Source organism: Aulostomus chinensis, chromosome 3, assembly GCF_037954235.1.
Source record: "Aulostomus chinensis isolate RoL2024-O1b breed Wild chromosome 3, RoL_Achi_v1.0, whole genome shotgun sequence".
In the NCBI taxonomy this organism is placed as follows: domain Eukaryota; kingdom Metazoa; phylum Chordata; class Actinopteri; order Syngnathiformes; family Aulostomidae; genus Aulostomus; species Aulostomus chinensis.
The window spans coordinates 20,325,374-20,348,152 of NC_141322.1; the positions used below are offsets into that span (position 1 = coordinate 20,325,374).

General features: G+C 41.3%; 1 protein-coding gene across 6 annotated transcripts in view; it reads right to left on the reverse strand.

Annotated features, from left to right (window-relative positions):
• Window positions 1–3,075: 3,075 nt before the first annotated feature.
• Window positions 3,076–22,779, reverse strand: part of cadpsb (Ca2+-dependent activator protein for secretion b) — a 62,428-nt gene continuing 42,724 nt past the window's right edge. The window contains exons 14-31 of one of the 6 annotated variants that reach the window (XM_086199450.1): window positions 22,510–22,668; window positions 22,203–22,304; window positions 22,056–22,119; window positions 21,839–21,962; window positions 20,471–20,539; window positions 17,203–17,309; window positions 15,905–15,934; window positions 13,520–13,676; window positions 13,297–13,438; window positions 12,407–12,568; window positions 10,734–10,889; window positions 10,484–10,631; window positions 10,313–10,387; window positions 10,117–10,200; window positions 9,890–9,922; window positions 9,635–9,742; window positions 4,626–4,730; window positions 3,076–4,549 (exon numbers count right to left, since the gene is read on the reverse strand). In XM_086199450.1, coding sequence (XP_086055576.1) covers window positions 4,373–4,549; window positions 4,626–4,730; window positions 9,635–9,742; window positions 9,890–9,922; window positions 10,117–10,200; window positions 10,313–10,387; window positions 10,484–10,631; window positions 10,734–10,889; window positions 12,407–12,568; window positions 13,297–13,438; window positions 13,520–13,676; window positions 15,905–15,934; window positions 17,203–17,309; window positions 20,471–20,539; window positions 21,839–21,962; window positions 22,056–22,119; window positions 22,203–22,304; window positions 22,510–22,668 — 2,002 coding nt within the window. In that variant the 3' untranslated portion in view covers window positions 3,076–4,372. Of the gene's footprint in view, window positions 4,550–4,625; window positions 4,731–9,634; window positions 9,743–9,889; window positions 9,923–10,116; window positions 10,201–10,312; window positions 10,388–10,483; window positions 10,632–10,733; window positions 10,890–12,406; window positions 12,569–13,296; window positions 13,439–13,519; window positions 13,677–15,904; window positions 15,935–17,202; window positions 17,310–19,510; window positions 19,544–20,470; window positions 20,540–21,838; window positions 21,963–22,055; window positions 22,120–22,202; window positions 22,305–22,509; window positions 22,669–22,779 lie in introns of all 6 variants that reach the window. The other 5 variants (XM_086199446.1, XM_086199451.1, XM_086199448.1 and 2 more) reach the window with 5 other exon arrangements.

Below are 22,779 nucleotides of genomic sequence, written 5' to 3' on the forward strand. Positions count from 1 at the left end.
CCACCAAGAACTTTTCTGAGGCCTTTTTTTGCCAGACTATTGATTAAATGATTAACCTTATTACTTTTTATACTGATAAATGTTTTTTGATATTTATGTTTTTGTCCTTTTTTTGTGTGTCTTGAATATTATCCTGCTGAGCGTTTGCACCTGTTTAAGTTGACATGAGGAGGAAGCAGCTCTGTCCACTTTGCACTATACTATCAGTGTTACTGCCTATAAACCCAGTGAGTTTTCCACTTAAATTAAACCCAGCGATCACTCACATGGACACACACACACACATACACACACACACACATACGCATACACACACACGCACCACACACAGCTGGCTGGGATCTTTGACCACCTCCAGACTCGCCTGAAGCATGAAGACCCAGGAATGAGTCCAGGCGATCCACTTTCCATCTCCAAACCATCACATGACATCATATCCCAGCATGCGTCCTTGTCACTTTTGATCAAACTTTAACGTTTCAGCTCTTTGTCAGGCGAGAATCATCTGCTTGAATATTCAAATATTGTCCAAATATCTCACTGCTGTCTTGTACAGTTTAGTTTTGGGCTTCTTATGTTTTTGTTTCAACATCTAATGTGAACACTTACTATTGCTTTTTACAGGGATTTATATTGTTATATTGTTTTGTAATATATATAGATATATAGATATATTATATCCTTAATAGCAGCCCTTTTTTTTTTTAGCTCTGATTATCGGTTGTGGTGTGATGTAGGTTCATATATCTTGAGCTCCTTGTGACCGCGGGGGCTCCATCCACATGTTGATTTGGTTTTCACAGCTTTTCTAAAATCAGCTGTCAACAGATGTATTCATTCTGACACCGCTAACCCTTTTACCCCCTCCAACTGCTTTATTTATTAGAAAACATCAAAAGTATCCACCGCTTGTTTTTTGTTTTTTTTAAGGGAAACTCCATGTAGAGGCTGACGTCTGATCACTTTCCTTGTTTTCAAGTCCAGTTTTGAGGTTCTTCCACTGTAGAAAGTCAAAATGATTTCTTAGAGACATCTGTGTATATTGTTCGCGTCATAATTGGGTTTCAATTTGTGAAAATAAATCACGCCATTCTCTCACTGGCTGAAACACGAGAGCTCTCTCTCTCTCTTCATTCCTCATCCAGAGCACCTTAACAGGGTGGAAACATCTTCACCTCTAGACGTCGCACCGCCGGACCTCGTGATTTGCTGATGTTTGTGGGTTCGGCTGACATTCAGCAAACCTTTAGACTATAAAACAGCAGTGAGTTGACTGAGGTGAGACTTTATCATTAAGGCTGTTTTTCTTAGCCACAATCCCAGAAGGATTTGAGGGGGAAACACCTGAGTGACGAGCCAGAGCTCCCTCACCCGTCTTCTCTTGTTTTTATAATCCATTTAGGAATATTCAGCTCCGTAGGGCTAAATAAAACAGGTATATTCAATAAATTCTAGCCTTTGCCTGACTCTGATATGTTGGGAATATTTGTCTGTCTCAGCATTGATTTGATCTCAAGGAGGAAAATTTATCATTCATTCATTTGTACTTAATTTCTCTCAGTTGGTCAAACATTTTCCCCCCTGTTGATCGCTCTCAAAAACTTTGTCTTCTGTGATTCAAAGTTGTAAATATATAAAACATTTTTTTCTTTACAAAAAAAAAAAAAGGTCCGAAGTGGGAGTAACATTTCTTTTTCTTTCTTTCTTTTTTTTTCTTATTCTATTAAAGTCAGTGCAGTTTCTTTTTAGGGGTTGACGCTTTATTTGTAACCAAAGAGAGATGGTTCCAGATACCCATATGATCAGTTTCATCAAATTTCCGAGGGTGGAATTTGAGAATCAGTGCGCTTGTTTCTGTTGTAGCCTCAGGAACTTGAATGTGAGATTAATATTCACCGCTCACCTGCCCGTTTCACAGGTACGCCTGGATAAAACTGATGCCATATTCAAACAAATGATGCTGGCGAATCTGATTGAGAGGTGTGGATTTTAGTGCATTGGAATTTCTCTTTTGTAGGCTGTTCTGAGATCTGCTGTGAGGTGTTTTGTTTTGTTTTGAATATGTTGTCAAGTTGATTTAACACCTTTCACACAGGTTCAGTAAAAACGATGAGACTCAGGAAGGGAGGATTGCTAGTTTGAAGCGGCGTTAGTTGAGCTCGGCGTACCTTCTGAATAGACAAGTGAGTGTAAATCCGTACTGTGTTTTATTTGGGCTGATAATCTGTCTCCTCTAGTTTCTGGCTTGAATTATAAACCTTTTCCATCCCTCTCTTGATTGGTTCATGCTCATACACTCATAGCTCTTGCTAGAATGAAGACTTGTGTTGGATGAAAGCCTGCTTCTCTACCAAAGGGGAGTTTGCTAAATACAAACTCCAACATTTGGAGAAATGTCCAGATTGACACCCCCCTTCCCTTCCCCCCTTTTATGCAAAAGAATGTTACTTTAGCTTCTTTTTTTCTTCAATTGTTTTCTTTTGTTCCTTTAACATTGTGGCTTTTTTTTTTTTTTAATGCTGACACTCATAGAAATTAAAAAGTGCAGGAGCTGTTCATATTTACTTCAAAGAAATTGTCTGTCTGTAATGTAACCTTTGTGATCATGGAAGATTCTATTTTCATACAAAGATTAGGTTTGTAAAGTGCCCTGTTAACAGATTATGCTTTTGTGGAAAATGTATTATCCAAAACAAAGCGAATGCCCACAATTCCACAGTCCACTGTTGCCCCTCTTGAGGTCCACCATGCTGGTATATGTGTGACCAGGGATCCAGTATGTTAGCCTCAGTGCATTATGGGTAGTTATTTTGTAACTTGAAAGGATCCAATTTTTTTTTTTCATCATATCACATGTTAATATGATGGTATCGAAGTGGAATATTCCGGTGATACCGTTGTATACCATATTATAGTGTAATAATGTTATTTAATTGGTATATTGTATTGCTATACATCAAATAAATTCGGGGTTTGGGTGCACCGCATCCTCGTATTACATGGAAGTGGGTGAGTGTTGAATTGTGGACTGAAAAATGTGTATAACTGTGTGTGAGGTGAAGAAGTAAAACGCAACAAAATATGCACATGTACAATAATTTTTATTTCCAGGCCACAGCTCTTGCATATTACAACTGTTGGCTTCCATAAGGCAAAAAGCAAGAATGAATCCACCAGCTAATTCACACAGAAAACAAAGCGGGTTTTTTCAGGGTGATGGGGGTGGGGGGGTGTTCGTTTGGGCGGGTGGACGGGCAGTTGTTGGGGAGTGTGGGGGGGGGGGGGGTAGGGGGGTTAGAACCCACAGGCATGCAGCGATGGCTCAGAATGCAATGTACAGCATCTTATATTTATATATATATTTATATAATATATACAAAACAACAGTGAGACCCAAACAAATGCCAGACATCTCATTCTACACAGTTACAGAACAAAGACGGACCAACTTTTTTTTTCTTCCTTTTTTAATAAAAAAAAATTATACTTGCTCTTTTCTCTGTAAAAGTGCAACTCAATTAAAATAGAACCTGTTCCAAGGCTTTTTTATTTTCTTTTTTTTTATAATGTTGAAATAAAAATAGAATCTCCTAAGTTATCAAAATGGAGCTCAAATGGAGAATATTGCATCTCTAGAATACCCCCTGGCCGAGGTTTCAAGGTTTACGCCGAAACCGTGTCTTTATTAGTAATTGAGATGACACATAGCATTGACACATGGTAGAAATGCAGGTCTGGACTTACTGTCGGTGTTAACAGTGAGTAGACAACCGTTAATCTGTAACAGCCGTAAACAAATACACAGGTTTCATTTTCTGTTTAAAGCAGTCGGCATTCACTTAAAAACAGACAAGACAAATAAAGGGGTCCACACACACACACTCATCATCACGACAATGTACCATTAATGAATGTAGAATACGACAAAGAGAAGCGCCATATAGGTTTGCATTGGACAGGGACACACCTATTAATCTCACTCAACATTGTCAAACGAATGGTTTCTCCATATTGCTTAGTAACACATAGAAATGAATTTAGAAATGAATGAATCGAAGATAGGTGCTATCTTTATCATGACACAGCTAAACTGCCAATCATGGTTATTATTTTTTAAACATTTTTATTTTTGAGTTTCCTCAGTATAAGTACTATTTTTATAGTTAATAGTTCCTTCATAGGCATTTTCGAGCTGACAAAGAGGTCCTAGAGTGGCTATCTGAGTCGGTACATGCATCGGTAACCAGGCTAAAGTCAAAAGTGTGTAAGGGAGGAGGAGGAGGAGGAAGAGGAGGGGGAAGAGGAGGGGACGTGGTTTAGGGATGGAGGGGGCGGGGTCTCAAGGGAGGGTTGGAGTGTCAGTGCAAAGGCTCTAGTCATCCTCTTCATCCTCCTCATCGCTGTCCTTCATGGAGATGCCCTGCATGCCTCCTTCCCTCACTGAAGCGGTGGCCTCCTCCAGCGTCAGCCTGTTACGCACCGTGTCGTACATCTTACTGTTCAGGGTGGAGTCCAGGACACCCTGCAGGCGGAAGTCACGGTACTTTTTCTATGAGAGGAGAGACACACGTAAGCACACCGGGCCCGGCACTCGCTCCAACTGCTCCTGTAGTTTCATGGGTCACCTTTGTAATCCTGATGAGGATCTTGAGCTGGTAAACGTGCAGCTGCTGATCCATGCGCTCGGTGAGCCAGGTCCCCAGCAGGTTCATGGTGGCAGTGTACCATTGCTGAAACACACAAACACACAACACTCTCCAGCAAAACACACACTCACACACAAGACATCATAACACAAACCGGTCTTCAAGACACAGAACCGTAACAAAACACGTACACTGTGTGTGTGTGTGTGTGTGTGTGTGTGTGTGTGTGTGTGTGTGTGTGTGTGTGTGTGTGTGTGTGTGTGTGTTGCATTATTTAGTGACGATTAACCAAGTCTCTATCATCATGCACAAGACAGACATTCCTGGATTTCATGTCAGAGTCAGTGATGAATGCAGAGTCACAGGATGTGATGTCATGAGAGAGAAGAAAGAAATTTAGGATCATTATCAAAAGCTAAATTATGTGTTTTACTAGCTTTTTTGTTGCGCAATTTAAATGTAGCAAACAACACTATGTCTCTCACTACTCAGATTGTTTTCTGTCTCCATCTATTTTCTTTATACTCCTAAAGTCCTGGTTAAACTTTGAACACATCCTAAAGTTTGATCTCTTCGTATTTCTGAGTCTAACAGCCTCATCTGGTCCATGTCAGCGTGCTTTGCTCGAGGGCTGAGACTAGACACTGATATTAGCAGTTCAGTTTATTTCATTTAGAAAAGGACAGGATGCTTTTGTAGAATAAAAAGATGGCTGCTCCAGATTTAGCAGCTAGCTCACTTCCATAACTAATTCCGTTCTTTTCCAGGTTTTGGAAGCAGCGTCTTAGTGGAGGCCAGGTCATTTTCTGAACTTCCCAGACTCTCCTAGCCATAGCATCATATCCACATTACTGATTATTCATGAACTGCCTCTAGTTCATATCGTGTGAAATCATCAATAATTGTTGCTACAACATTTTTGCCCAGAACTTCTGTTTAAAAAAGCTTTGCTCTCCCCTTCTTTCTGACCTGAATGTGTATTTATCAGATATTAGATTTTCATGTATTTCTTCATCTCCAAACAAACACGCTCTGTCTTGAATTTTAAAGAATTACTTGCATGTGGACAAAATCATTTATTAAAAACAGGTTCTTCAGGGACTTTGAAAGAAATAAACGCTTAAACTTTGCATTAGCAATTCAATCTCCAAATTAAATGTAGAAACTGGCTCAAATACTACTGGGAATAGGAAAATAGAATTCATTAAATCTACTTAAGAGTGTTTAGATCTCACTGTTTCAGTAAACGTTCCCAAACACAGAGATACACAAACGCATTCGCCACAAGTTCATACACACACACACACACGCACACACACACACACACATATACACACACATATACACACACACACACACTGCGTATCGAGCACCCTGAAGAGCTGAAAAGAGTCAATTTTTAGAGGAAGTACTCGGAGCACTGATACGACTACAACATGAAGGAAATAAACAAGTGAGGGAGAAATGGGACGAAACAACCGTCTGTACCCTTTGAGATATTCAAAAGTCACAAGTTTGTAAAGGCTGCATGACCCAGCAATTACACACAGCAGTTACAAAGCTTTTACTTTTAATTTATTCAAATTGAAATGCAGGATGCAAAATTTGAAATAACCTACATTCGAGATAAAACTACTGAGGGGGATTGAAATTATAACTTGGGCACAAATTCATTAGCAAAAAAAAAAAACAAAAAAACAAACCAGAATGAGAGTGAGTAAATGGTTAGCAGGCAGGTTGCAGCGGTGCTATTTTCTTGTACCTTTTTTCTCTTCTTTGCTTTCCCAGAGTGTGTTTACGTATAAAGTTACAAGAGAACAGCACCCACGTCTGATAGAAACAGTTGTCATACCTCCGATATCAAGAAAAAGAAATCAACTTTAAACATGTGAGTAGGCAGGAATGCAGGAAACACTTTATTATGTCCAAATTAGTTAATCCACAAGGGTTGTGAGGGTTTTTTTTTTTCTTGTTTTCTGGTTGTTGTTGTTGTCGTTGTTGCTTTTTTTTTTTTTTTTTTTTTTTAAGTTCATGAGATCAAGATCAAGTGAATGGCTGGATAGTTTTGACCGGAGGCCAGATTTTCAGATGCCTGTCCACTTCACAGTCGAGTTGAGCGTGCAGTGCATGCAGAGCTCGCAGGTGGGTGGGTGGCGAGAATACGTGCTAAGGAAGACTGCTCTATGTGCAAATGAGGCAGAACTCTGAGGAAGAGGGTCATGCTAGAAGGTGTACACAGGAAGATTATTTGACTCTAAAAAATCATGCCAACCAACATAATGTGAGAAAACAACGCAACGCAACACTAGAGATAAGTGCCACTTTTTTTTTTTTTGATTTAAGGAGGCAGCAGGAATGGTGTTAATCAGAAAAGAGGAGATCAAAAGGATTGAAATAAATCAGCGGAAGAAAGAGAGACAAAGTAGAGCTTTATGCGACATTGAGGAATGATTATTTTTTTTGTTTTCCACATGCATGCAAATGGATGGATGGAAAAGCATTCAAATGAAAAGGAAAAACATTGACATCCTTGGAATTGAAGTCTTTTTTTTTCTGAAATGCTGCTTAAACATTCACATCTTGAGAATTCTTCAGAGGAATTGAACATGACAGAGCTGAGTAGGGTTATCGGAGCACGTCGGGGTCACACAGGGGACACAAGGAGGGGAAACAAACACTAGAAAGAAAAAAAACAAATGACACAGGAGGAGACACGGGAGCCAGAAGACAGAAACATTCACTCCTCACTCCAAAACAAAACATTTATCTAACACGGGACTCCTGCTTTAACCAACAACAACAACAACAAAAAAAAACCAAACAATAAATATATATATATATATTTTTTTAAAAAACAAAGCGAGACTTCTGGGTATCTGTCAGACATAAAAATTCACTTCCTGTCAAACACACACAGTCGTCACACACCTGTAGGAACACAGGTCTGTGCAAAAAAAACGTTTCTGAATGACATGAAGCACACACAACACACAGCGTTATGTGTCGTTCAAATCACACATGGGAGGACACATCTTTGTCAATGTATCCCGTTAGGATTATGTTTTGATAAGACAGTGCTCTCTTCACCCTCACACGCACACACACTGGTTCCCAACCGGCCCGGCTTTGTTTACTCATGAACCCCTCCATCAATTAGTCGGAGACTTTTTCCAGGAGTTCAACCAAGAGAGATGGCGTCAATTAAATAGTTGCAAAAGTCCTGCAGGCTGTTGCACCAGTTAACCTTCCTCCTAAACAGGCATCAGTTCCTATCGACTACAAACCCAGAGGAAATTGAGATATTTAGACAAGGCAGACTTGTGTTATTGCATAATAAAGCTTCTTCTACTGCCAAAAAGCCCCAAAATCGTCATTGTTGAATTATTCAAGCCGCTACTGGCAATTTTATTTCTGCTGACATCTGTGGCCCCTCTAGCCAACAGTGGTGCTTACTAAAATGAGATGATAATTCTCATGTGCGCCGACATCGTACCGATCTTGATCCGCCTGTCTCAGTCTGGGGCGAGCACATGCGTTTATTTGGGAAGCCTGACAGATGCAGCGTCTCTAGTTTGCAGGCTCGCTAATGTTCTTTATTTGCCACACGGGAGGAGAAAGAAAACTAGCTAGTTCTCATCATTTTAATGCGGTCATGTACACAGAAATTACAATGAACAGCTCAGTTTGAACCGCATTACTGTATAAACAATCTTAATTTTCTAATTATTTGATTTCGTGGATGAAACAGGCTTCTGGAAATACTGTTTCTGTGAGAATTCCAAATTTCCAGGCTGATGGTGATAGGAGCATTGTTGAACATCTGCTTCTCTCATAAATTCACAGAATTTTTGAGTGGACTTTCGATGAAATGTCTGAAATAAGGTCAGTGGTTCACCAAAGCTTAAGAGAATTTACCTTTTAGATACACTTTAGTTTTGTTCAACGGAATATGATACATCATCATGCCCGAAGCAGAAGAAGCACTAATCTGGTTGTAGTGATGCTTAAGTCATGCACCCATTCTTCATAACACAGCGCACATGCTTCAAAACAGATAAAAATCACGGTGTTTATTGGCGGAGATTGTCTTGCTGAAAAAAATGGGTTGTATGAACTTTTTTCTTGCCGGCGGTGATCTAAAATCAAATGTGAATATCCAGTTGCCTTCTGACTGAGGGGAGAAAGCGCGCCGATAAAGGCCAGGAAGAAAAGAAAGGATATTAATGATGCAACTGTAGAAAGTTTGGAGTCAAACTTGTTACTCAACACGGACTATTAAGCTTTAGGTTGATTGGTGCAAAAGGCTGTTCAGGAGAAAAAGTCACAAATATTTGTTTTCTGTCCTGTAAATCACCTCGCAGCCTTTCAGCTACTGCCTGCACCTCGTGTTGGGAACCACTGCTGTCACAGACGGAGGGTAAAGGACATGTCAGCCTCCAAATTCACCCGGACGCATCTTTGACCCTCGTTTTCAGTTCACATGGAGGAATTGTACGGCTGCTTCATTGTGACTGAGGTCAAGAGGGCAGAGTGTCTTTTCTTCTGGAGGCTGACATGCTTTATGTGGAAAGTATTTGAAATCATAGTGGGGGGGGGGGGTGAGCTAAAAATATAAGTAGGTGTGCATTTCATCACTGTGGATACTTCTGTTCTTTCCAGAGAGCACTGCTTTTGATAATCCTGTTTTTGAGGATGCTTTTATGGACTCTTTGTTAATAAAAGTTTCCTTTTTTAATGCACAAAGGCCCAAAAGCACTGTGGCAATGCACACCAGAATGCAGAGGGCAGCAGCTCAGTTTCAGAGAGAAGACAGAGAGAGAGAAAGAGAAAAGCCAAAAGGGATAGAGGATCAGAAAAGCCTCTTCTGCCAGGCTGGAATAGCATTTCCTGGTCTCAAAATGGGACTTATCCCTCTCTGCCCTGTTGTTTTGCCACATTTTGGAGGGCCCCTCCCTTTCAGTGTGAGGAGGAGACGGCATCTTACTTACATCAAATAACCTTTCTATATACACCTCCTCATTGACCTTATCACGAAGCATATCCTGAGAGTGGCGGACAAAGGTCACATAGCCGTCGGCCACGTCCATTCCAGGTTTCTGTTAAGACAGAAACAGGGTCAGTGCTAGGAGACACAAAAACTGGCTCAAACACGTAATTAAAGAAAAAAAAAAAAAACAGAACGGGAACATTCTGGAAGATTACAGTCGTATTTGGTTCAGTTGCATCAAGGTCATTTTACTCACAGGTACATCCACATATTTTGAGGCAGCTTTCACCTGAAATTAGAAGAAAACTGTCAAAAACACTGTTTTTATTTGAGAAGGCAGTTACAGCAAATAAGAGACTTGCTATGTCATCAGAACACAGCCTTGCAGTCAAATTTAGTTTGAAACTCGGGGCGCGAATATCAGAGATTTCATGTTCTAAAAGAAGTTCAAGGACAAAGTGAGGAACCGAGGTATCAGCTCACCGTGAATGAGAGGAACGAGGAGAAGAGCGTGCCTTCATCGTATCTGGAAATCTTGGCCAAAACTCCCTCCAGTATGGCAACAAACTGGGATGGAACGAAGAGAACAGAATTGATGAGGAACTTCAAAATAAATCATCAGTAGCAGTTCTGCGTTTGTCCTCCTGGTCAAAGTGACACAGCAGATGTACGGCGGCACCTTTGCAACCAGGAGCTGGATCATGTCCCTCACGCTCTCCTCAATCAGATCGTCGATCTGGGAGTGGAACTGCTTCTGTAAAAACAAATAAACAACAAAAAGCAAAGATTTCAGGTGAAAAACGCAGCTCGTGTAGTTGAGAATATAAATATTCTTTCCGACGTACTGTACCTCTTGGCCCAGCTCCATAGCGCACAGTTTAGCCGACTGGTCCTTAGCATCCACCATCACATTGAACATGGTGCATAATGTGGGAGAAATGCGGAAATCCGTGGACTTGCTGCTCTTTGCCAGTTTGGACTCAAATGCCATCCTGGTGCTGCAAAGCAAATTAAACATGAATTCACACAATTATATAAAAATGCAGGGGAGTGCTCATTCTCATAGCGCTGTTTGTCTTCTTATGCACAAACAGACACACCGCTTGACGCAGTTCTCGATCATGTTGCTCGACATCAACTTAATGCGACTCTCGAGGTGTTTGGCGAACTCCTCCTCAGGCCAGTGCAGGTCCCTGATGAATGTTTGGAGGGCGTCCAGCTTCCAGAAGAGGTCCTCTGATGTCCCAGAGCCATTACTGCCATCGACCCAAACCACACACACACACGCGCACACATGCGCACACACACACACATGCTCAGGTCAGAAGACAAATATCCCGCTGGAGAGAAGGAGTCAAGGGGTGGGAGGGGTGTGGGGCGTCGTGGCAGGTGCAGAGGAGGAAGCTGTTCCACTACACCTAAACACAGTCTAATTTGAACCTTTTCACCATCACTGACTCATCTGTCCAAATGTCAATTCCTGGCTGTTTGTGGACAGTCAGCGAATGGGTGAAAAGGAGCGTCACAAATCAATAACCATGCTGTACAGTATGATTATTGAACGGGATGTGATGTGGCCACATGCAGGTCCAATCACTGCAGATACAGAATCTAATCACATTGTGTCAAGACAAAAAGGGGAAGGGAATGGAAGAGTGAGGGAGGGCGTGTGAAATGGTACTTGTGGAGGTGGGGGAGCAAATTGACTTGTGTGGTCACAGGCCCTCACTCAACATCCATGTCCCCAGGCTGGCGGGGCCCCTGGAGGAATCACTTAACATGCAGACCTTCAGGCCAGCCTGAGTAGAGCCTATTGGAGAAGAAGTGAGGTTGGCAGATGCGATAGAGAGCTGCAGGCCCGGCTTTATACCACCCAGCCTCTCTTCAACTAGAGAGTGTATTATTTCCTTTCAAGCACTCACAAATAGGTGTCATGAGCTCACAAAGATGTTTTCCACTCCTGCATTACTTCCGTGTGACTCATCATCCGGTATAATCCACGTCATCTTTATCCAGCTGTATGCTCAGTAATCCACAAACACTTTTGATTTCCGCTAAAAAAAAACCCATAAACAAACAAATTATAACACTTCCCGTTTGGCGCTACGTGAACAAGTGCGAGAGAGCACACCGATGGAAAAAGAAGACTCGGATTACAAGGGACAATTCACCTGAGAGTTTGTAAACGGACATTTTCAGGAAAGTTTGTTGTTGTTTTGCTCCTGGAGCCGTCAGTCAGTCAGTCAGTGCGCCAGAGTCACAAAGACGCGATGCCGGAAGCAGAAAACATCTTTGCGAACACGTGACTTCTGTTTGTGAGGACTTCAAAAGCAAAACATCCTTTTTGCGGTGAAGTATCACTTTAACCGCCACACCCCACCACCTCACCTCCCAATCAGGCGACTAGCAGGTGGTCAAGGTCACAGATGAACCTCGATGTCTAAGAGTTTTCTGCTAAGTGCAAATATATTTATATATATTTAGCATGCATGTTGAGACAAATGAGGGGCATTTCAGCCTCTCATTTCAGAGAGCAGGACCCCATCTAACACTAACACCTTTCAGAGTGGCCTTGGCATGAACATGAGGAGAACTGACACAAGAGGCAGACGACCAGATTTTTTTAATTTGTCTGTTTCTGGTTTTACAAAAAAGACAAAATAACTGTCTTTTTAGAAATAAATTCTGCAGTGAGGTGTATCTGAGGGCATCTTCATACCAAGGCAGTGTCTGTTTGCTTAATAAATCTAAAGTGAACTAGTTGAATACACACTCAGAGTCATATATAGCAGCCATCCATGACGGGGTAGAAAAGCTAGGCATTTGTGGAAGGTTAACTGATAGTCCTGCTACTGGCACTGGTAGATTTGGTACTTTGGGAATTTGGAGGTTCACATTTGGTAGATTCACATTGGGCAGATTACTTGTTAAACTCCTGTAGAAAAGACAGACAAAAAGAAAAAAATGAAACCATAACAGTGGTGTGGGAGCCGCAGCAAAGCCACTTAACACTCATCATTAAAGTAAAATCAGAAAATAAGGGAGGACAGGAAAGTAGCACACATACAGTGGATAGACGGGAGTAGTCAAACGCACGTTATACAAGAGGACACAACACATATACTGTATTAAATGTGATGTGAGAAAGAAGCAACTTAATACTGAACAATTAACCCCAATGAGAACAAAATCCCCAATAAACCCTTTTTTCTTTTCTTTTTTAACCTCACCAAATCTCATATATAATATTTGAAACAACAACAACAACAACAACAACAGCAACAACACTAAAGCAGACCAGTGAAAGCAATAATGAATAATAGATAACAGCAACATAACAGAAATTTTGTTTCTGGCAACATGTCAAAACACAAATAATGAAGGTTAGTTTACAAAACAAAAACAAGCAATATTAAGTCTTGCCCTAACTCCAATATGATGGAGAGAAACTGGTAAGACACATGCATTAGTCAGAGACAAAAAAAAAACAAAACTATTTTCAGAGTAAATAACCTATTTATTTCAGAGGAAAAATAGATTATTCAGCCCACTCTTGGCTCCGTCTTTACAGCTGCTCTCCCAGATTCTCATCCTCCGCACAGTCTTTGTCTATCACTGGAATAGAAAAAACTCGCACAGTTGATAAAGACGGAGGCTTCTTACTTTACAGGCTCCCAGGACTCGCGCTCAAAGCCCTTGTGAATTGACTGTGCAATGGAGGACTCCATCAGATCCACATATCTAACCACCAGAGGAGCATAAAGATCCTGAAGGTGTTTGTGAAACTTTCCATTGCACAGATGATCTATGGAGAAAAAGAACGCATAAGCATAAAAATTCTAGAAGTAGTAAGAGATTAATTAATGTAGCAGTGGAGGAGGCTTACAGTCTGTCCGGAGGAAATCATTGAGCAGTTGGAAGAGCGGGAAACTGTCCCAGCTCTCAGGGGACTGGATCTCCAGAGCGGCATCCATGTCGATGGCATAGAGGGCCAGGAAGTTTTCTGCATGCTCCACCATGAGGTCCGTCCACCATGCAAACGCCTGAAGAGAGAAACAGCAGGAAGAGAAGCGAACAGGTGAGAAGGGAATCCAGCCACTATCACATGACACAAAGAAGAAAGACAACTACCCATCAGCTCTGAAGAGGAAATAACCCCGGATTTGTGTATAGTCAAGATTAAGTCTGGCAATATTTTTGTTATTGTCAACCTTCCTCTATTCCAATAATCTCTGTATGGCTCTTATTGAAGATGAAGATGTTGAAGCAAGAGCTTTCATTTCTAAAAGAGCTCTGTGTTGATTTGCAGGTATATTACAGTCAAATGAACATGTCTGACAAAAACATGTCACCGAGTGCCACAGTGAAGCCCATTCCTCTGTTTTTTGTTTACTTACTCCAGGCCAACAATATCAATAAGTGCAGGTTGATGTACGCTGCGCACACGCTGCTAAAAAGATATCGAAAACAATTACTACAATTTGAGTATTTTTTTGTGATCCAAAAAGTAATTTATCAATGGTCCCTCAGGGAAACATCTGTGGTCCGGGGGGTCCAGGGCGACTGTTGGGAACACCGGGTGAAAAAGTGGGAGAAGCTCCTGGATCCAGTTGTGAATATCCAACCTGAAACTAACTTCAGGGCTGTGTTGGTTTTCATCTCCTCATAAGATTTGTTGACAATAAGAAAAATATAAAACCTTGACTGATTAGCATTAGTTCATGCTGGAGAACTGTCCCATCATGTACGTGGTAGGTTTTCCCCTGTTCGTTTCTGATGTGTGTGTTAGATGTGTGTATTTGTGTGTATGTTCCATCACTGGGAGATCCACACTTATTTATAAGCGGGACTTAAAGGTGGGATATATCATAATTTCATATTTTGTGTAACAAAAGAATCACACAGCAGAGTTGCCTGTTGGTGCCCTGATATATATTCAGAACATTATCTAGCGATTCCAGGAAAAGGTGCTTTTCTCATGCAAATGTGGGAACTCCCTGCATGCTGTTCTGCTAAGCTAAGAGACGAGTGTTTCCACCATTCACATCCATGTGAATGTGACTCATGCACATCTTTGACTACACCGAAGACTGCAGCACACAGCACCTCTGGTGTTGTAGGGCGGCTCTTCCAATTAGTTAAGTAAGCGTCTGAGATTCAGCTGACCGTTTTTTTTCCGCACAGTCAGGAGTCCCTCGGCCTTTGACAGCAGATGTAAAGTAGCTGCTTTGCTGGCAGTCTTGGTTTATTTGCTTATCATTCAGATTAACAAGTTCAATAATGACAGCTTTAATCTTTTCAAATTATGCTGCATGCTTTGCTTTACTTTTATCTGCTATTTTCTCCGTTTAAATCTTTACTTACCTGTCTACTTACCCTAGATCTAAAAAGCTAGCTCAGGTGTTAGAAAAACAGGCAGCAAACAAAGCTCTTCTCCATCACATTCAAGGAGAGGTTCTTGTATTACATTCAGAGGGGATTTAAACAGGTGGGGGGTGGGGTGGGGGGCGGTTGCTCAAAGGTCACCAGGCGCTTCAGCCTCCAACCTTTGATAGTGATTAAGGGACACATACAGGACCCTGAGCTCTACGGCGGTACCCGTGTTCAGCCAGTCTAGGGGTGCTGTATCAATGCAACCAGTCCTGAGGGAGCGCACTGAAGCTCAGGGGGACGTACACATCTTCCACTGGACATGCACAGACCATTAGTTCTCATTCAGCTTTACTACATACCTCTTTTCCCTGCTTGGACAGTCATCATATGACAGTGCGAACACAGGAAGATGAACAATAATGTATTTTTGAGGCATTTGTTGTTGTGGTTTTATTAAAGGTTTGTAAACTAAGAATAGACAGCAGAAAGGGATGGAAGAGGAGAAGCTGGGGAGTAATGCTGGAACAAGTGTGGACTGTGAAATTAATTGTTGGATGGAGGAGAAACAAATGTTCATGGTGGATCAAACTTCAAAGGTTCACATGGAGCATACTTTGGGAAATTTACTGGCTTAGCATGCTTGGAGAGAAAGGAAACCTCTTTATGGCCCGATGAACATGCTTAATGATCACAGTTATGTTGTGCAAGCTACAGTGCCTTTTATTCCTTATTAAAACGTTGAAACAAACAAGTTTACTTCTATGCCTACAAACCCACCCATTGCTAAAGCATGTATGAGTTCATTCTCAGCCTAGAACGAGCCTCTTGCCATAGTGGCACACATGCCAAACAGGGGGGTCGTGACGGGGACTGAAGAGGAAAAAGAAAAATACTGTACCGATTGATCTCCAGAACTTGTGACTGCCGCCTGTCAAGCATATTCAGAGAGATACAGTAAATCTGCTTCATCTGCACGTTCTAAGATCACATTGGATCACCTTCCAACTATACATGCTCATCATGCTTCCCTAGCAGCTCTAGAGCAGCAAAAAGTGCCCTTTCTGCCTCCTAACTGTGGCAAAGAGGAAACTCAGTAGCATGCAGAAGCATGAGTAACGTGAATTCATTTTTGATTCAGGGCGATCGCACAGATAATATGCAAGAGACCGTGACCTCTCAATGCCTCATCGCGTGGTGGTGGTGGCAGGTAATGTGTGAGAAGAACCACAGAAACAATACACACACTTTCATTGAACAAAAAAAACCCCAACAAAACAGCTTTGTTCTTGTCGGGCTCATAAAGTCCCTGGTCCAACAATGTTTAATGAAAGCCGTCCCTCACATTAAGAGGCAGGTTGGTTTCGTGCTTTGCTATCAACGAACAACAGATTTTGCAGGTGTTCAAGTTCCATTGAAGTCCCTTTTCACAACCTAACCCTCACAAGCTGCATTTTCTGAACCCTCAACAAGCGTTTTTCCTTCTTAAAGCGTATCTTTGCTGCGCTCCTTTGTCCTGTTTGACTCTTGTTTACTGCACCCTATTTCCTACCTTTAACATAAATGTATTCCAGTACTTGACGAACCGTTCATTGTTCCTTATCCTAATCAAACCTAACTGCTGACTCATCACTTACATTTTTTTTTTCCAAAATAGATAAGCTTTTGTCAATTAATAAAGTTTTCTTCACTACAAAGCATTAACGGCCCAGAGTGCTGTGTTGTTAAACCAGGGATTTCATGTATCCGCTATCACGTAATGCTGTGTAACGAGGTCGTGGTCACATCGTGGTCATTTCACATATTTCCGTGAGATCGAACTGTTTTGTTGACCTTCCTACCTTTGGTGTCGTGTCCTACCTTCTGTCAAACATTACCATCTACGGGCGTTAATGACATGGCATCACTGAGCTCCGTATGAATTGTGATCAGAAAAAAAGATTTTTAACCATCCTTACATTACGTTCTGTTCTAATTTGGAGTCTCTGCTCAATCGTACAGCTCATCGGCCTGTCAAACAACAATATCTCCAATAAAACTCGTCAGTAAAAGGGCTGGTATTTTTTCAGTTGCCAATAGATGAAAGTAACTCATTTATAGGAGACTGATAATACGACTAGCTGGCTGCTGTTGGGCGGAGTGAGATAAGAGTCAGAGAATAGAGGAAAGTGCTTTGAGGAGGAGGGGGTTCTCACTCACCTCCGCGTGGTGTTCCTGGTTCTGCTGGAGGACCTCTATGACTAATTCCGCCAGGCGAATTGTTTCCTCCAGCTTTTTGGCAGGTGTGACTAAGCGGCCTACATTCTCTGAGACAAAAGGATGAGGGTGAGGGATGAGTGGTTAGTCAAGCACAGAGCAGGATTCCAGGGGGAGTTTTCTGACTATTCATAAGATGCTCCCTGTCTATATTTTGAATATAATATAAACACAGTGCTTACACTGCGACGTTTGTCTAGCATAACCCCCCCCCCCCCCACAACAAGTAATATATGTTCTAATTATATGCATTGAGGGCTACATGGCATAAAGCGAAAGCAGAGTCATGTTTTTCTTCAAGAAAACCAGATTTATGTAGGAAGAGTGTCAGGCACAGGAGTAGTGACGCTGAGATGGAGGTGCAATGTGGCATCAAGAACATGCAAAATGAAAAGCGGCACAGAATAAGGAGCTGTTGCGTGGCGTGGTGCTCTAAATAGAACTCTACATACGTGTTTGATGAATTCAAATTAAGACGGCTGATCCATATTCAGTCACTAATAATGGAATCAGGCTTTATGCTGAAACTGTAGTCTCTATTCCTGCTGTTAGGTTGTTAATACTGATGAAAATTAAAGTAGTGACAGGAATGTATGCGCATTCTTTTTTAGGAAACACATTTATAAATTGCATTTATTGTAGATCTTGTTATTTTACATCATTTGAGCCCTTGAACTGTGGGATGATATTGGATTTGCCAACAGTTTCTATGATTTATAAAGGCCCCAAATCATTTGCTTGTTCCTTTGCTGACAAGACAATCTGATAAAACAGTTATACGTCATGAAATGGGATTTTATAAAGAGCACAATTGTGGGGGATGATATCTTTAACATGGAGCTAGATGTTTACACAGATCTGAAATCAAAAGCACATATATACGCAACTCTACATAAAACAGTGTTATGGGAAAATGACCTGACAGCACACCACAGTACTGACAGAGGGTCTCTTTTACAAGCTGTCTTTTTACTTACTAATAGTGTCCTGTTAATTATTACAATGGCATTTCCACTCAATTCGGGTTTCATTTTTAAGAAACCCCGATCTCCCGCTTTCATTCTCATGTGAATTATATCAGACAGAAAAAATATGAGATATGCAAAGAGCCAAGATAATAATTCAATCATTGTCTTCAGGGACATTTCATCAACACTAATGGATGGATCACATGGAGCGGTATTGCAGTAACTATATATTCTGTGGTTATAATATCCAGTTAGAAAGAGCTTTGGGAGCAGATCGAAAAAATAGTTTACATGTTTTGGTCCAGAAGACCAGAAGAGTAGCTTTGTAATCTCATTCAGTGTGTGTGTGTGTGTGTGTGTGTGTGTGTGTGTGTGTGTGTGTGTGTGTGTGTGTGCAATAGAGCTGAATGTGATTAATGCAATATGATCCAAAATGATAGATATCATCCTTCAGAACAGCAGTATTCACTGTGTCTGACTACTGTGAAATGGTGACGGTTCAGTTCACCAGAGTACATGAAAGCAAAAACTTGTCATGTAGATAGTTCTTAGTTCCAGGAGTGTTTAACACAGAGTTATCATTTACTCAACTATCTGCATGACTGCATGCCATGAAAGAGGGAGGATGTTTTTATGTTAGGTGACTTTTCTGGAAATGTTTAAAATGTCCCTTTAATAATCTAAATGTCACCAACTTGACTTCACCATTAAACCCAGTGGTTGTGACTGGTGCAATCCCACTGACAGAAGTATCATTTGCTTTAAAGTCAACTGTACTGTATGTGATAATGAGGGTTAAACTAATAAAAGATGACCAATGTCTTTTTCCCCTGCCCAACCTATTCTTCTAGTGAGAGACTGTATTGCTCTACCATGGATTACACAGTATTAGGTTAAATATCATTTTCTATTTCATTTTGCATGAAAAATTGAATAAATGTAAATAACTCTGAAATTATAATTATGATTAATTAGTTTTGAACTGTATAGAGCAATACAATCTCATCAGTATTGATTTGATAAATGTTTAAAACATGCCAAGACATTTGAAAAATTCAATATTATCAGAGTGTATAATATGGAAGATGTTTTACAGGTAAATTCTGTGTTTACATGCAAATGTTCTGTATTGTACAAGTCCGTGTGTGTGTGTGTGTGTGTGTGTGTGTGTGTGTGTGTGTGTGTGTGTGTGTGTGTGTGTGTGTGTGTGTGAGTGGAAATGAGGCGTAAGGTCTGTGTGTATGTGCATGTGTGGCTAAACCACAAGCTAAACATGAGTTCACCTGGATCCTTTTGATCCTTTTGACCTTTCTCAACTTCAGCGAGAAGGGGAGAGAAGAGATAAAGAGATGTTTAGAATGAGAGAGTTTCTAGGGATATCCTCACGTTACAGGAGGGGAAAGCTTAGCGTTGTTAATCACCACCATGTGACCCTTTCAAAGAATCTGCTGGGAGGGTTTCAGCTCCAGGGAATGAGGTTTCTAGGCAACAGACAAATGTCACAAACGTACAATAAAAAAAACAACAACAAAATAACAGAAATGCTGAAACTTTAGCCTGTGGAAAATTGTAAATTAAAAAAAAAAGCTATAAGATGTTTGTTAACAGGCAGACAAAGCTGTTGTCAACAAGTAAGACACACAAACAGCTGCCAGGATCGGAGACAGGACACACTGAGTGACTGGAGTTAAAACGTGAGAGCAAACTGTTAAAATCACACACCCTAACCTGTCCTTCCCACACAATAGCTTGGTTGACAGATGCTCCTTCATGTCTCTAGAGTCACAGTGAAAAATTAAACAACAACAAAAAAACAAAAACAAATAAAAAGCAGGCTACCTGTTGGGCACGGCACGCCACCGACACATGATCAGACCAAATGACTGGAGGAGATAACAATGTAAGCAATGTAAAAATGCATTCAAGTCAAAGGAATGGGCATCCAACCAAAAGAAAGAAGCTTACAGACCAGACTGCTCATTCATGTCCATCACAAACAGATGGTACTCAAAAAAAAGGACCCTGACTGATTCAGTGGTACTGCTCAGATCTCTCAACCGGTTCGCTCCCCACTCACTCTCACAGACAAAGGCACAGATTAAAAAAAAATAAATTAAAAAAAAAACGAGCATGGCAGGAGCAACATCTCTGGAGGAAAGAGAGGAGGCAGAGGGAGGATGAGGTGAGAGAGGAGAGCATGGAGCGACTGGGAGGAGGGAAGGGGAGGGGGTGAAGGTACTCACGGATGGTTAAATCCATCACTTGAGACGCCAAGCAGAAGACAGGGTGTTCAAACATTTCTCTCTTTTTCCCTACAAAAAAGGATCGGGGCATGCAAGAGGCTAGGGTCAGAGGTGGGAATGCTGGAGGTCAGAAGCTGATGGGAAGAGGGCTGTCCGGGTGAAAATGACATTCTGTTGGGGCAGGAGGCTCGGCAGTAACGTATACTGGTTTATTTTAAAACAGGAGCCTCACAAGGACAATGGGAAGTAAAGTCACAGAGCATGGTAAGATAGTAAGGTTTGACTCCTTAGTATCTTTAGCACCCTGGGGGATTTCTTTCAAGGCATAAACAACATCAGTGTTTTCTGCATAAATATGCAAAGGAGATGCATTTAAACCAGAAGAAAAGACAGCAAGAAATAAGTATCAGACATTATAAAATGTCTTGAGTTCTGAATATGTAATCATGCCAATAAAGAAAGGCCATGTAGTTATGTCTCAAAGCACATGCAGGTGTCTGATGCTGGTTTGTAGGTGTTCAATCCCAGCATTCCTTTGGTTGAAAGCCACACATCACACGGTAAAAGAGACCAAATAAAGTGATACGAGTGGCGAAGCCAGCCACTGTGGGAAAGGAGAGAAAGCAGAGCAGACAGGGAGCGGAAGATAGTGGTCTTCACGAGAGCATAAGACAGAGGTGACGGGAGAGTTGCTGGTATTTCAAGGCAGTAGGGGGGTGGGGGGTGAGGGGGACGGGCAGAGTCAGCCAGAGGAATCAGAGAGGCTAATAGATAGCGGGAGAGGGAGAGTGTGGATCGACTGGGAACTGGCAGTCAGAGAGGACATTCAGTTAAGCTGAACCCACAGTCCAAATGTCAGAGGCTGGAAAACTACACAGCTTGAATAGTCAAGGCACAATGAGAGATCAGCACATCAACAGATTTCAGGGCTTTGGATTTGAATGCATTTTTACTCACACACCTCTACACAAAAGCCAACTTGACCTACAGAACAGCACAGAGCTAAAGCAGGCCTGAAAAAAAGGAGAGAGTTATTGAGACAGAAAGTGACTGACAGAGTGTCACAAATACTTTGGGATGCCAGTAATCATTCCGGATACGGACAACAAATATACCAAAAAAACAAACAAAAAAACAACCAAAGAAACCAAATAAATAAATAATATCAGAGACCAGTTCAATCTCATGCTGAAGTAATAAAAAGGACTTTAAGGAGAATCTGTAATCAGTCCTCCGTGTTTTTTCTGCATTTCAGTCTGAAACCAAACAAAATTACTGACATTTTATTGTTTATGGTTGTTGAATGGATGCATTTATAATTGGGTGGTTCACTCAAATACATCATGCCGGTTTTGTTTTCATGATTACCTTCTATTTTAGCATATTCTTTGATCCGCTCGTAGTTGAGCTGAGCAGCTTGCTCCAAACATTTGCGGATAACTCCTTTAACTTCCTCTGGTGGAACCGGGGTGACGATGTCCTTCATCAGGACCTATGTTGGACACACGATTGAGGAATAATCTGATCTGGTTCATCTCTGTTATGGTTATTTTTAATGGGGTATACAATTTTTATTTTTACAAACCCTCTCCAGCAAAGATAAAGTGGCCTTCAATGCACCTTCTGGACGGCCAAAGGGGAAACAATATCTACAAGGGAAGATGAAGACAGATTTATTTCAGTGGGAAACTCCCTCAGGTACCAGGACTGTGTAACATGTGGTTAAACGTACCTGAAATTTACAATCTGGTTTTCCAATATCACACGCAACCGCTCCTTGATGTCTTCAAAGCGTTCCTTCTCGTCCACTTTGACCGTGCTCAGCCCGTCTGGCCTACGAAAATCACACACGCACACACACAGAAATTTCAATCACGAAGGGATTCAACTTAGGCGCCATCTCAAGAGAAATGTAATCAAAAACGAAACACAGCATTGGCTGACGGCGTTCAGGCCCCTCAGGGACGGACTGAATATTGTGTGAGATTTCTTTCCTGAGTTCCATTTGGGTAACACATAAATAAATGACCATATCTCACCTTTTAGGGCCTTGCAAGAGTTGAATTTTGGATTCCTTTCTTTTTCTAAACTTGAATATGCATGACCGCTTAGAAGTAGTGCCAGGATTTGGCCTTTGGGAGCTCTTTGGGGACATTAGGGCCTCATAGCCCACCGGCCCCCAGTAATTGCTGCCCTCTCTGACTTTAATGGATGCATGGGAGGATGAATAATATGGACAGTAAGAGACTATGGCAACAAAGGACAGAGAGAAAAGAAAACAAAGAAAAATGGTAGAAACAAGGAAATAT